Genomic DNA, 16,405 nt, shown 5'->3' on the forward strand with positions numbered 1-16,405 from the left:
ACTTTTTTTTTTGTGATGCTGGTTGAGAGTCTCTTCACATCCTGATGTTAAGTGGTATAAATGTACAGTATATGTATATTGTCAGAGGGCGTAGGATCATGAGATGTTTGTCCAATCATTGCATTCGGTCAGACATCACATCAGCACATTTCATGCTATGCAGAGTTAGACAGACGTTAGTCACTGAGCACCGCAACTGAAACTTTAACAGTTCCTCCTGAACCAAAACAACCAGCTTATTCTGCGTTAACATCATAACTACTGTAATTTAGAAGATATTGGAACCCCTGACGTTATACTCGGAGCAGTTCTTGACTCGAATTTCTGCGTTTCAATGGCAACACTATCAGCGCCGAAATGAATCTGCAGCAGTCAGGTACAGTTTAGTACTCTTTAAGTTGTTTATGCTCATTAATGTTATCTTTGAGACATGAGGTAGTATGACGTTGTCTCTCGTGACGCTTTTGTTTGCTCCCTGCTGAATGCGTTCATGTGTTTTGAAGTAGGCGTGCGTTTGGAGGGAGAGTGGGATCTTATGCTTTCAAAGCTAGCTCGCTATTGCTAGCCTCTCTGAAAATTGTCTACCCTACCTTTAATATTGGGTTTACTCACAATGGTACTAACAGGCCAAGATCAATCAACTTTTCAAATAATCTTTCAAATGAGAAATCTAATAATTAGATTGCAACCATCTAGACCATCAAAACAATTTTGAATAAATATATTTCCCTAAATATTATCATTGTTGCTATTATTAATAGATTTATTGTGTATAATGCATTTATTTTTATAGTATTGTGATCATTTAGTATAAATCGGACACTGCAACCAGTTGATGAACTTTAAGTAAATGAATATGTAAAATGCACTGCTTCAGTCCATCTCATTTGTACTCTATTCCATACCTTTTCGGTGGATCCATCTCTGAGGGCACCGACGAGCGCCTGGAGTCTCTGAATCTCTCCGTCTTTGATCTTAATGACCCGTACCAGTTCAGACTCGTGCTGACGTAGGAGCGTTTCCCGAAGGCTGTGGAGATCCCGAAGTTTCTCCTCGTGTAGTTTGGCTTTTAACTCGGTCACCACCACCGTGGATTTGTGCTGCTCATGACGGACCTCCTGAGACTTCTCCCTTTCTAGTTTACTGACCTGAGAAAGTAGATGATAACTCAGATTTAACAAATTGAAGGGATCGAGGTTTTAAATATTCTATTAAACAAAGCAAGTATTTAACGGGCAAATCAATTGTATGGTGTCATCTCAGACTACAGGTGCTGGTCATAAAATTAGAATATCATCAAAAAGTTGATTTATTTCAAGAATTCAACTTAACAGGTGAAACTAATATATTATATAGACACATTACATGCAAAGTGAGATATTTCAAGCCTTTATTTGTTATAATTTTGATGATTATTGCTTACAGCTTATGAAACCCACGAAATCAAAATCCCCGAAAATTAGAATATTACATGAAATCACACAGTAATTACACAGTGATACCATGGTCATTGAACCAGGTTTTGGTTCTTTTGGCAGTGTGGGCAGGTGCAAATCCTGCTGGAAAATGAAGTCAGCATGAAGTGCTCTGAACATGTCCTGGTAGACGGCTGCGTTGACTCTGGATTTAATAAAGCACAGTGGACCAAAGTCCTCTTTTCTGATGAGAGCAAATTTTGCATCTCATTTGGAAACCAAGGTCCCAGAGTCTGGAGGAAGAATGGAGAGGCACACAATCCAAGATGCTTGAAGTCCAGTGTGAAGTTTCCACAGTCTGTGTTGGGGAGCCGTGTCATCGGCTGGTGTTGGTCCACTGTGCTGTCCACTCAACGCAGCCGTCTACCCTGAAATCCTGTTTTCGTGGGTTTTATGAGCTGTAAGCCCAAATTATGTACAAATAAACAACTAAATACTTGAAATCGTTTAAGTTGTGGGCCCTGAATCTATAATCTATGGAAGTTTAACGTTTTGAATGGAATTATGGAAATAAATAAACTTTTCCATGATATTCAAATTTTTTGGAAAGGGTCTGTATATGTGTATATATATATATATATATATATATACACATACAAGAAGTTCACTGTGTAATTACTGTGTGATTTCATGTAATATTCAAATTTTCTGGGATTTTGATTTTGTGGGTTTCATAAGCTGCAAGCCATAATCATCAAAATTATAACAAATAAAGGCTTGAAATATCTCACTTAGCATGTAATGAGTCTATATAATATATTAGTTTCACCTGTTAAGTTGAATTCTTGAAATAAATCAACTTTTTGATGATATTCTAATTTTATGACCAGCACCTGTATACATGTATAAAAATACATTAAAAAAAACTAAATTAATATATACAAACATATATATGCATACACAAATAAATTAGATCGATTGATAAATATACACAAATATTCAATGCTATTTAAAGCTGAAGGGATATTTTTAATAATTTAATTAAGTGTAGTGTAACGTATCATGAACATTAAGATGTTTTTATGCAAAGCAACGCTGCACAGCTGTGGGCAATGTTCCATGATTCATTGCGGTGCAGTGCAGAATATATTGAGCGTGCCCTAAAAATAAGAGAGTTAGTGTGTCAGGACACGACCCTGCACAGCAGGGTCAGATCATGACTGACACATGCTGCCACAGGCACAACAACACTGGTAACACAAAGAGATACCATCTTGAAATGTAGCCACAAAACAAAGACAACACTGGAGGATGAAACTAAAAATACCCCAAATGTCACCAGAATATTGTTATGCCCTACCCTTTTATGAAACATATATGGAGTAACAGGAAGCTATTAAGGAAAGAAACAGAATTTATCCTGCATCACACAATTCAACATGTCAATACATATCAGCTCTGACACACATGTTTTATAGCCTATTTGACTATGTTCATACAATTACTTCTAAAATGCAAAAAAAAGTAAAGGATTTCAGTTAGCAAGCAAAAAAAGATGGTTAACTAGATATTTACAGAAGAAAGGCATTATTGGGCATACCCAAATAAAATTGCTCATTTTATCGTTCTACAAGACTAGAATAGTAAATCTGACCACTTTGATCACCTTTACTCCAAAAGCCGCATGATGATTTGAGGTATCATTCATGTCTTTAGCACAACTTGTGTGGTACGACGTGAATGCTTCCCTAAACCAATAAGCAACAACAACAGAGATGCTTGCCTTAGCAAACACCACTGAATAAAAGTAGGTTAGAAACGTCTTAAACATTGAGAAAAGAGTAAAAGTCTCTGCTCTGCACCCTGTAGGTCTGCTGGCTTTTATATCGTTGGCAGTCAGATGGAGACAGTAACTTATAATATGGCTGACTCCACACCAGTCCAGACCAAAACTGGGTCAGACGGTCACTGGACAACTTCGCCTGTTTTTATATAAAACAGCAGAGGAGAAGTAATTTTGGGCCTACTGGGAGTTTGCATTTAAATGCAGCGTAAGAGAACTTGTGGAGAGATTTAGAGTCCAGCGAGAGTCAGCAGTGCTGATATCCCATTAGCCTCTGCTGAAGAACCAGCCATCCGTAACGTTAAATAAATGCCCAGGGTTCAGTATTAGTTCAGTGCTCTATTGACAGCATTTGTGTTGATTACCACAGAAAATGATATTTTCTAAATATATATTCTGACTTACAAAGCGTGTATTTAAATGCTTAATTCATTTTTTTCTAATGGTTTCTAATGATAAGTATTTTTTTTACCATCATGCTATACTTACTAATCATTAAATTTGCCTTTTTTTAAATTGTTTTTTATATTTAATATAACTGTATCTGTCAGGTTGTAACACTATGTATTTTTTTTATTTATTTTTTTACATAACACCTTTCAAATAAACAAACAATATAACAGAAGCATAACCAAATTAATAACCTTGAGGTAGGAAACTCACCATGAAATTGGAAAAAAAAAATCTTAATTAAATTTTATACATTTTAAAAACTAGTTTTAACAATCATAACATTACTAATAAAAGGACATTAAATTTTGAGCTTACTAATGCTTAACCTGGTGAAAAAAATAAAATCAAATCATCAAGCTTCATTTGTCCTTTAATCCTTGCAAAGTATTTTCTGTGGTAATCAACATTATATATTATACTATGGGGCTGTTGAATGCTTGATTCTGATTGGTTGACGAACGTTCTAAGGTGTGCAGTTATTTTCAGGGAAACGCACGGCTAAAGTAGTTCCAGGCAGGTTTTGACCGCATTACAGGTTCATATCACTTCGCCAAACTATTTCCGTTATTTCAAAGTTTCTTACATCCTACAACAGCAAAAGAACCAAAACCCACAACGACACTGACCAAGCAAATAAATATAGTAAACAATAGGCTGGTTTTTGCCACCTCGGGTGTGCATTATTTTCTAATAATTAAACGGCCTGTCGTCAATTATTCCTTACATAATATAACAATAATATAACTATTATTGAACGTAGAACAGTCCTTTCATTAAAGTAATGTTATAGTATAAGATAAAGCGCACAGATATTGCACTCTTAATAAAAAGGGATCCACAAATGTCAGCGGTGACGGGGTTGCACTAGGTTGGAAAAGTCTTTTATGCCATTCTTTGATGTTTGGAGGAAACAAGAAGCAATGGTATATAAAGTTGAAAGGTGTAGAAGTGTTCCCTGGCAGACTTGATCTTGACATTTTGATCTAATCTGAAACAACGATCAGGAAATAGGATTGAAACTATATATAAAAAATAAAAAAAATTATAAAAAACAAACTTTAATGGAAAAACAGTCCAAAAATAAACAAAGATACTCTGTAATGCAAAATTCTTTCCTCAGTCCACAAAAACCATTTATCAAATCTAAGCTGCAAAAATGGCTTGTTTAGTATTGACATCAAAACTATGAGCTAATTAAAATATGACCGCCCACATTTGCATATCAACACCTATTCATTATTTAACATTACCATCAGTGTAACTACAACTAGCCAATGTGAACACACAGGTCATGTGAGTGATTCCTTCGGAGTGAACGCGGGTGAATCTGACTGCAGTAGATGTGAAAGATATGAATAAAAATGATATTTATTTAGCCAGCGCTCATACCTGTATTTACATCCGGTTTTCGGTCAAAGTCCATAGTAATCGATTGTCGAGTTCTCGCGCATTGGTTTAGTACCTATGATCATGCGCGTGAACTCGACAATCGATTACTGTGGACTTTGACCGAAAACAGGATGTAAATACAGGTATGTGCACTGGCTGAATAAACATCATTTTTATTCATATCTTTCACATCGACTGCAGTCAGATTGACCCGCGTTCACTCCGAAGGAATCACTCACATGACCTGTGCACTTGTAATGACACATCAAGGATGTTAAGAGGCTAAAAGCAGGTTTAAAACTTGCCCCATTGAAGTCAACAGGGTGCAAATTGTAAAAAGAGGATAACACGGTGTAGGCAACACCGATTTTTGTCGTTGTTCTCTGTACTGACAGCACTCCAAATGTACAAAAAAATGAGCTCAATGTTAAAATTGACCGGAGTTCTCCTTTAATAATTAGTTATAGTCTATCAATTGAATTGTGTGTCACTAAAGTATATGATATTTATTGGATGAAAAAATACATGAATATGGATACCTGAATCAGGGAGTTTTATCAAATTCCCTTTGAGCCTACTTAATTGGGTCACTGAAAATGAATTCATTCCATTATGTTGAAGTTACATGAACAAATTATGTTTGTTTAACTTAAAGGTATAGTGGAAGGATCTTTCCGAATTTTAGATAAGACCCGCCCTCTCCACTTTTTGAAAAGTTTGATTGATTCACCAGAATGATTGACAATTAGGAGGACCAATAGTATAGGTGATCCACCCGGAAGTAAAAAATCCTCCGCTATACCTTTAACTGATTCATGTGGGACCGATGTACACTATTAAATCATGTAAATCCAACACATTTTTTTTTTCAGTGAAGGTTAACCAATCATAACTGTCTTAATTTGCATTGAATCTTTTTGATACGCTTTCTTGCGATTAGAACAGTGACTGATTGCATTGATCATCTGAAGCCAATTGTAAATCTGATCATCTAATTCTAAAGGTCAGGAAAACAGACATGTACTTTGACTAAGATTATAAGTGGACATCACAAAAAAAGGCATAAAATGATAGAATCAAGTATCTTGCTCACTCATAATAACATCCCATGGCTCAAACCCCCCAATCAAACATGCTTTTCAACACAAACCTCTCCTTTCTGCAGTAGCACAAACTTGGGACCTTACAGTAGGAGACATGCTGTGTGAGACACCAGCACCATTTATTTCCATCATACATGATGAGTATTGTTCATTCAGGCCTAACAACAGCAGAGACAGCTCCTATGTCCCCTCTTACTGTCAGTCTAAGGAAGCCCATCACAATAGCTGCATTGATGCAAGCAGTCTGACAGCACATCTATGATTCGCTTCTGACAGTCTCACACAGGGGTGTGCTGTCACTGCACTCACCAAGAGAACATATTCATTTTCACGCGTGTGTATGCCTGAAAACCTGCCTGCGCGCTCACGGTTAATCTCTGAATCTGATGCTAGGAGATTTTTGTGCTTAAAGTGCAGTGTGGCATTTATATAAGGGCACTTACATCTTACAGCATCTTAAAGGGATAGTCGGCGTTAAACTAAAAAATATTACAAACATTTTTGTTAATTGAAAACAAGCTGAAAAAAAAAAAAAAAAAAAAACATATTAGAAGAAAATAAAGTAAATGAAAATTTGACATGTTGCTTTGGCAAATAATTGAAACAATTATAAGTTGAAGTACTGAAACTGAAAAATATATTAAATTGAAATGGCAATTTAAAAAAAAAAAATCTTATTACAAAAATGACAAAAGCACATAACCAAATTACTAAAACTGGAACTAATATATATATATATATATATATATATATATATATATATATATATATATATATATATATATATATATATAAACAAAAAAGTTGATTATAACAAAATAATCGGGATAGTTCACCCATAAATAAAAATCAGTTGATCACAAACAGAATTCTGAAGATTGTACTGGTTCATCTTTTCTATACAATAACAATGAATGAGGATAAAGTTTTAAAGTTTCATAAAAAGACACAAAAGCATGCACAATAAAATGACTCTACTAATTTTGTGCTATATATTCCAAGCATTGACGTTTAGTGTGAGAAAGAGACCATATTCTAAAAAAAGTTATTCATAGAAAAAAATGAGTCAATGAGAAGTGAATCAATCTGATTCACGAATGAATCATTCATATGAGGTTTTGTGAATCAGGTTAACTGATTCACTAAAAATGTCTGACTCAAAAGAATTTGTTCACAAATCGGACATGAATTATTTTATTTTTTTATCTTTAGTTCCCATTTATTGTAACTCTATGGAAAAGTACTTACAAAACAGTGTCAAAACCTATAATTTTGTGTTCTGCGGGACCAAGAAAGTGTTTGGTGCAACATGAAGGAGAGTAAATTATAGCAATTTCCTTTATGTGTGAACTCTCTTTCCAATGATTTCCTTAACCACGTATCTTTCTCTCCAGGGTCTCAGCTAGTCTAACATGATTCTCAGAGACATCAGTCATTCACAAGCAGGACTCAAGATTCACTTTTGGCTATTTGACAAAAAAGTATCAAGTCTCTGTGTTTATTTCCCTGCAGGTCTTGACATTGAAACACAGAACACTCCTGGTTTATCTCAAATTATAATGAATCAATTTCCTTTCTCTTTCTCCCTATATCCACAATACCGATGCCCTGAATCATTCCCGAACATTGCATTTCATGTTCCTGCAATCAGAAAAGCAATTTTCCAGAAAACAAGGTATAGCAGTGAGTTTGACTTTCAGGCACCGGCAGTAATTGGCCTGTTAGAGTGTTTTCCCAGTCCTGCAGGACAGGGGCAGAATCATAAAATAAAACACTCCCATTGCAGAAGGACACGCACAGGGGAAAACACACATTAGTCCAGATCATTTACACTTTGCTTTTAAATCAACGACTGTACTGCATCAGAAAGCAGGGCCAGGTTAAAGGCACACACGCACACACACACACACACACTGACCGCTGTCAGATAATTGAACCTCATTATTATATGCACTATACATTGTCTGATAGCGCTTATTAAAATTAGCCTGACATTTTCTTAATGGTAGCATTACTATAACTGTGGCTGCCGTTATTATGATTTATTACAGTAATAATGGTGTCCCTTATAACTGCTTTACTTGATTCAGATGATGAAAGGGTCAACCAGAAAGGCTGTTCACTAATATCCTCTGTGATATTTAAATGTGCAGTATAAAAAAACGTTTCTGAGCATTAATGCTGGTTGGTGGCGTTCAGTACTTTCTGGTGTGCTTTCTTGCAGAACATCGCTGTCATTTGTTTTCACCCTGAGATGTGTGTATTGATCTCGGACAGCCACTGCAGTATGCACGCACACACACACACACACAATGAGCAGACCCGAAAACACACATATGCGCAGGATAGGGGCGAAGTATGACACAAATTATACATCACTTCTATACATGTTGATAGTTATTTTAGCCAGAAATTGAATTGAAAAAAAATTATGTTAGTGTTCAAAATTTTGGATTTGTAAGGTTTTTAAACATTTACAGTTTTAGTAATATATTAAATAGTATTACAATTTAAAATAGCAGTAACATTTAAAAATTTAATTTTCACCTGTGATGCAAAGCAGAATTTGCAGCATCACAACATCATGATCCTTCAGAAATCATTGTAAAATGTGGATTTGCTGCTCAAGAAACATTTCTGATAGTATTTTGTCAGGATTCATTGATAAATAGAAAGTTCGAAAGAAAATAATTTATTTGAAATGGATTTTTTTTGTTTTTTTTTTATTCACTGTCATTATTGATCAACTTAATGCATCCTTGCTGAATAAAGGTATTAATTAAAATAAAATAAAGTACAAAAACAAAAAGTAACCAAAACAAAAGTACAACTAAAATCGATTGTTTTGATTTAATTAGACTCAATTATAATTGGATTAGTGACATTCAAAGCCAATTTAAATCAAACAGTACATCAAAATTATATATAGATTTATAAAAAAAATACTTTGTGTTATATTATCCAAGCATTAAACTAAATAAACTGTAAATGACAACTTTCTATCTTTTTGCAGCCATAAACAGTTTAATAATCAATCAATCAATCAATCAATCAATCAATCAATCAATCAATCAATCAGTCAATCAGTCAGTCAGTCAGTCAATCAATCAATCAATCAATCAATCAACCAATCAATCAATCAATCAATCAATCAATCAATCACTTGCTTCACTTGGGATTCACATGATATCAAACTGGTTCTAATCAAGTGTGATCTAACAAATCTACACGTTTCACACACACCATTGCATGATTATGTTGATATTTTCAATAATTCTGTATAAGAGTTCAATTATGAAACACAAGCAGCCCTTGCTTGCACTGTCAGAAATGTTATACCTAAAAAAAAAGTCAAAGTAAACTAAATTGGATTAAATTGCATTATACAGACAACTAGCGTTTATGAGTCTAAGATACAACATACTTTATGATTCCCGAAATTAGAAACCCAATGGGCTTCAAATGGTTTTGAGTTCTGAGTTACTTTGTGTTCTTTCCATGTGGCTGTAATCAGAATTTTAAGATTATTTAAGACCAGGTGTAGATCAGTTTTAAATTAGTTTTTCATCTACCGAGAATTTCTTCAGTTCAATGTCACAAGGCATAGTGAGTAGTGTTCGACTCTGCAACCTCGATCAAATCAAATGAAATGTTCATCATACTGACAGTAAACAGAGGTTCACACCCATCAGTCAATCATCAGGACATGAAATAGATGGTTTAGATCCTCTCACGGCTCTTAAAGACCATCTTCTCCCCATGAGATCAACAAGACACAATCGTACTGGACTAAGCTGAACCATTAACCCCTGACCAGCAGTCAGTCACAAGCTATAGCCTGACATTGAACCGGCTTTGACAGAATGCCTATAGTTTTACACCCTCATTTAAAACTGTTTCCCAGTGCTAATGAACCCATAAAGCTGCTAACCCCACACACACGTCATGGATCAACTCAGCTACTTAAATAAAATAAGCCCAATCCATAAAACATGAGAGGTTCATCGCCTTTAACGGAGAGGCCATCAAACTTGTTTGGTACGCCTGAAATGAGCATCTTCTATTTTAATATATTGTAAAATGTCATTTTTTCCTGTGATGCAAAGCTGAATTTTCAGCATCATTACTTCAGTCTTCATTGTCACATGATCCTTCAGAAATCATTTTAATATGATGATTTGCTGCTCAAGAAACTGATGTAATGTAATTTCTGATTATATTGAACATAGCTGTTTTTTTTGTGCCTACATTTTTTTTTTTTTTTTTTTTTTGGAAACCTTGATACATACTTTGAAGTATAGAAAGCACAAATGAAAAGCATTTATTTGAAACCGAAATCTTGTGTGACATTATAAATTAATTGAATTTTTTTAAGGCACCATGAAGCAACGGCTCTGATTCCACCCACATAACACAGAACAAGAATTAAAAGGCAATTGTAGTGACATAAATGGTTGACGTGACAACAAAAGACATCCAGCAGAGACTGAACTCTAGAGAAAATAAATCTTTCAAATATACGGAAGGAAAGGAGGTCAGTATTAAACACATTGCAGCAGATAAGAAGCCATTTTCTATAGTCAAACTACATAATATAGAAACCAAATAATACATCTGAAATGGAGTCAAGACACTTGCATGTTTTCCACAACAAACTATACTGTAAATATAGAGTAGAATCGAACCTTGGTTTTCTCCTGCTGCAGTTCAATTTGGATTTCCGTGAGTTTGGCCCTCAGCTCCTCATTGGCTGCCTGCAGTGCTGCCATGGCGTCAGGCCGCTCCCCTTTGCCCCGCCCACTGGGGGCTTTCTTGGACATATTGGGCTGTACTCCACAGGCCACGCCCCTTTCAGGGATGACCTGAGATTGTGAACAGTCAAGATTGGCTTCTGTTTGTTCCTCAGCTACATCTTTCCACCCACCTGCAGTCCACAAAGAAACAAGTATTTACAGAGGTCACCGAGACCTAGAACAATCACAGTATTATAGTTTGACTGTTTCACTGAAAGAAAATCAGCAAGCCCATGAAATGGTTTAACGAATGCAATGTACTTTTTTGCCTACTCTTTTATGAGTGTTGTAAATTCGAACATATTTTGAAGAATGTCGGTAACCAGACAGTTTACGATAGCCATTGACTTCCATAGCATGAAAAAACAACAACTATGGAAGTCAATGGCTACCGTTAACTGTTGGGTTATCGAAATTCTTCAAAATATCTTCTTTTGTGTTCAACAGAAGAAAGAAACTTTACTAATATGAATTTATTGTCTTTTTTTTTTTCAAGTTTAACGCTTTATTAGCAAAGACTGGCTTATTATTCCTTTTGAATTATTTTCTGATGGGACTACCTGACTCCATTTTAATCAATAAATGGTCTAAAATCACATCTCGAGTGACAGAAATGAGATTAAGTGTTGGAGCAAATGGAGCCAAAGTCTCCCGCTTTTCTATTTTTTATTTTTTTTTTTGTTCCTGAGAAAAAGACTAATCTCACATCTTCTCTATAGTTTCAGAAGAGATCTCAATGAGCCAATAAGTCTGAAATCAAAATTCAGAGATCTCAATGTTCACTCAAACATTTCTAATCCAACTAAACTAAATATCTGTGCTCATACCTGCATTCATTTCACTCTACACTCTTACAGTCGTGTCTTTCAGTTTTGCCATGGTGAAACATTAGGAAAAGTGTCTCTGTCTATTGAGCTATGAAAAAGCAACAGCTTTATGTTAAAAATATGTGCTTGCTGTGCTGTGCTGTTATAGCAGTATCAATTCTGGAAAGAGAAAGCAGAAGTTTTTCTCTGCTTACAAGTACTGTTAATATTTAATACTTTGACAAATCCTAAATCCACATCCAATCCCCACAGAAACATTGTTGCAGCTGTATGTTTGACTGATCGCTTCAGCAGACTAAAGATACAAAGAATCTAAAAACATGCCAACTGGTTTGAACATGACTAAAAAGGACAAACTAGGGAAGAAAAAACTAACATCTCAAGATTGAAGGAAAAGCTTTAAAGGGGCTATATGTAGAATTCAGAAACCCTTGTTATTAGCGACACCGGAGGCCGTTAAGTGAACTGCAGCCAGGAACTTATTGCTTAAGTTCAAGTACAACAGACTAAACATGATTCAATGGCCAAAAATTCATGGCAAAGTTCTTTTTTTGTTGTAAATATATACATTTGCAGTGATACACTGTTAATGAGCATCCAGACACCGTCCACACTGCTGAGAGAGATGTTTAGATGAATATGTAAATAGGCTATTAAAATTACAGTTATGATAAATTGATTATACAGCATTATTGGGAATATATAGATATATATATTTAAAGACTATAGTTTGAATTAATCCCTTTTCTTTGCATGACACATTGACATTACAGAACAGAAAGGCTCTTTTGGCATTATCCTGAACATAAGCATTCATAACTTGTGACGGAACAGAGGCTGTCGGGAGCGCGAGTAAACGTCATTTTCCCGGGCAAAAACGACCAGAGTCCTTCACACAAACGTCTACAGGCTTTCATAAAGACAGGGAAAGTCTTGTTTTTTAAGTTTCATTATAAGCTGTTCTCACAATGGCAATAAAAAAGTAATTAATGCATGAAAATCCTTACATATTGCCCTTTTAAGTTTAAACGCTTTCACCATTACAACACAATAATTACATTTATATGAGCACTTAATGAGCATTGGCTTTGAAAGCACTTTGTTTAACACACGTTTATTGAACATGCAATCAGAGATGCACTTTGCAAGTGTCTCTATCACATCCACGAATTTCCCAGGGTGCCCTTGGCTTGCCTTGAGGAGCTTCAGTATCCTTTTTGCACTTTTGAACTTTGTAGCTCTATTACTATAGTGCAGTAGATTAAATGTCAACCTCACTTTTGACAGACAGTTTATATTTTATAAACAGAATTTTTGTTTTGTTTTCAAAGAACACTATAATATTAAAAAGCTTACTTGATGCTAAAACACACAAAAAAACTGTATTGCATCTTAACTTTTTAAAATAGGCCTAAATAGAGTTTTAGCCTCCTGTGTTGTGCTCAGTAACGGTTTTGTACATATTTTTAAATTAAGCATATATATATATACACACACACATACATTCTTTACAACAATAAGTGCAATTTTGTTCCTCATTTTCTGCTGCCGCTCTCTAGTGGTATAAGCAACATTTTATAGTTATTTCCAACAATACACTGAAAGCTATGTACTGAAGTAGGCATTACTAACTCTACTAACACAATCTCACTTAAGAAGTGATGAAAGACACTCTTCAGCTTTGCCCAGTTGCACTGAATACATTATGTGGATCATTGGGTAAGATAACTGCACTTTTCATATATACAGCAACTATACAGACAGGTCTGAGGAACAACTCAATTACTGTCCATCTCAGCCAGATCACAAGCTTTCTCTGGACACAGATCAGCCATGGTCTAATGATAATTCAACAATGACCTTTGTAAAGATCACAACAGGTTCATATATGAGCACTATGAGAGCACAAAAGTGCATAATGACAGATCTTTCATTTTTGACTGTTCCTTTAAAGTTGTGGATGAGAGATTACATGAGGCATCTAATCTGAGTGAATTACAGTGACTCAGCAGACTCATGCGATATACTCTAAAATTAATGTTAAATGTGTAGCTGCTCTTAAATACGAAACAATTTGGGATATTTAGCATCTATACAGGCTCCTGACCAAGGGCAAAAGTATAATCATTGATTAAGCAAGTATTCACCATCATAAATGAGCCCATTTATATATAATCCTCAATCACAACATACTGTAGAAGCGTTATAAGTGCATCAACATCACGCAACCTGTTTGTAGACCAACTCTTTTATTAAAGTGACATCTAATCAAAATCTTATAGTCTTCTTTATTAATTGCAATGCAACCAATGCTTTGAAATTTAAATTGGTTAGTGCATTCATACATTTTGTTGCTTTTTGTTGTTCCAAACAGTCTCTCTAACCCTCCACATCTAAAGTCAATGAGTTCATTCCCTTGGGTTGACGACTGCATGCTCCAAAAAAAGCAGCACATTTCGTCATTGGTTGCTTGCATCATAAACACAACCTATGCTGTGTTTCTCTGCCAGGCAATAGAAGAAAATAGACGTCAAGCAGAACAAGCCTCTGCATCGCAGATGGCCCTCCGAGAACATTTCAATAAATGTCCCAGAGTGCAGACGACAGCATGTGGACGTTATTATCCTGCGCAAGCGAGGCTGTAACTGCTACAAGCATCATTTAAACAACATCTCCCCATTCTGTAGCTCGCATTGACAGTCCTGACAAACATCCCATCAGGCCGGCATCAGGATCATTATCTGGTAATCACACAGGTCTGCGTGTTCGGTGCCACCCTGCTTGAATAAAAAAAGGAAATCAATGCATATAGATTGAGACTGACCTTAAGTGCATGATTTGAGTTGGGATGTTGTTTTAGTCTGCAGGGTTTATCCAGGGAGCTGTTGGTCCTCCATCATGCCGTGTGATTCGCAGGACATGCTCTGAAACGACAAGGGAGGCATGTTGTCATGCCCTGAATTCCATGCAGAAGATGCTTGAATCCTCAGCAGAACCGAGCTGCGCACAGCTGGATCCTCGGCAGCCGGTAGTGATGGATCACCAGGAGGGAATAACGGAGGAAAAAAGGGGGAGCTATTGCATGTTAGAGGAGAGACTATGAAGCAAGAGAGATCTGATTCCTTGCACTTACCATAAACACTCCCTCACCATCCCTGATGGAGAGAGGGGATTGATGCTGGCAGGGAGGAGGGTGGAAGAGGAGTGGAGATAGACACGGCGCACACACACACACACACACATATATGCGCAGGCGTGTGCACATGCATACACTCTAGGATCTGGCAGTTCTGCGAGATGTGAAGTCTGGCTTCTATCCTAGGTTGCCTGAGAGAGAGATACAGGAAAAGACAGCTATTGTAGCCGCCCACTGGTCAATGCACTGCAACTACATCTAAGTCTAACAACATCACGTCATCATCCAGCCTATGCATTAAATAACAACCAAATGCATAACAAGCTATATGAAGGCTTGCATGGCTCTCATTTATTTGGAAGCAGTTCAGGAATCACATGCAGCATGCTGTTCCCTCCATATGGTTGATACTAGAAACTGCATCATTAAGCACGGGTTAAATAATACTGCAGAACAACATTTTCATCCTAGTGTAGTGCAGTGATTATCCTCAAGCCATACAGATGGCGACAAAGAGCTAAAGCATGAAATTAATGATGTTAAAGGTGCAGTGCTCCATTTCTGTGAAATTACAAACAGAATTGCAAAAACACTGTTTTCAGACAGGTTTTCCAAATATACCTCTCATAACATATCAAAGTTGTAGTCACAGGAGGTCTATAATACACACACACACACAAAAAAATGTTGGGTTGTTTCAACCCATGATTGGGTCAAATACGGACAAACCCAACTGTTGGGATTAAAAATGTAAGTAAAGGGATTCTTCACTCAAAAATGAAAATAATGAGTTTCTTTCTCAACTGGGTCCATCAACTGTTTGATTACCAACATTCTTTAAAATGATCTTCCTTTGTGTTCAAAAGAAAAAAGAACCTCATGTAGGTTTGGAACAACATGAGGGTGAGCAAATGATGACAACATTTTCACTTTTGGGTGAACTATACCCTTGAAGCTTTAAACAGACGGTTGGGGTTGTCCATTTTTGACCCAAACATGGGTTGAAACAGCCAGCATTTTTTAGATTATACCTTGAAATTTATAATACCTTGAAAGAGACATGTCTTAGCACTGCACATTGGTTGCTATCCATTTCACGCTGTTAAGAGCTCTTATGGGAAGAAGATTAAAAAAATTAACGCATTCAAAAGTAAACTGTTAACTGAAAATAATAATAATAATAATAATAATAATAGAGTAAAATTAAAATAGCCTAATTTTTAGTTTTTATACAAATACTGAATTAAAGATACCGAAACAATGAAAAGACACAATGAAAACACTAAAACTAAACTAAAATCTGATAAGTAGCCTAAATAAATTAAAAGAACCGTAAAAATAAATAGTAAATAAAAACAGTAAGGATATGTGGTGAAGCCTGCAAATGTAGGGTATCTGACCTAGAGGAGGATTTGTACAACCTGGCAACAACCCTGAGGAGGATTT

At 35.8% G+C, this 16,405-nt stretch overlaps 1 protein-coding gene across 4 annotated transcripts in view; it reads right to left on the bottom strand.

Annotated features, from left to right (window-relative positions):
* jakmip3 (Janus kinase and microtubule interacting protein 3) overlaps window positions 1-15,064 on the bottom strand; it is a 41,803-nt gene extending 26,739 nt beyond the window's left edge. For 3 of the 4 annotated variants that reach the window (XM_079851018.1, XM_079851020.1, XM_079851019.1), the window contains exons 1-2: window positions 10,889-11,095; window positions 906-1,148 (exon numbers count right to left, since the gene is read on the bottom strand). In XM_079851018.1, coding sequence (XP_079707144.1) covers window positions 906-1,148; window positions 10,889-11,023 — 378 coding nt within the window. In that variant the 5' untranslated portion in view covers window positions 11,024-11,095. Of the gene's footprint in view, window positions 1-905; window positions 1,149-10,888; window positions 11,128-14,647; window positions 14,748-14,956 lie in introns of those variants that run through there. The other variant, XM_079851021.1, reaches the window with a different exon arrangement.
* Window positions 15,065-16,405: the final 1,341 nt, after the last annotated feature.

Source organism: Squalius cephalus (assembly GCF_949319135.1).
Source record: "Squalius cephalus genome assembly, chromosome: 19".
NCBI classification, from domain to species: domain Eukaryota; kingdom Metazoa; phylum Chordata; class Actinopteri; order Cypriniformes; family Leuciscidae; genus Squalius; species Squalius cephalus.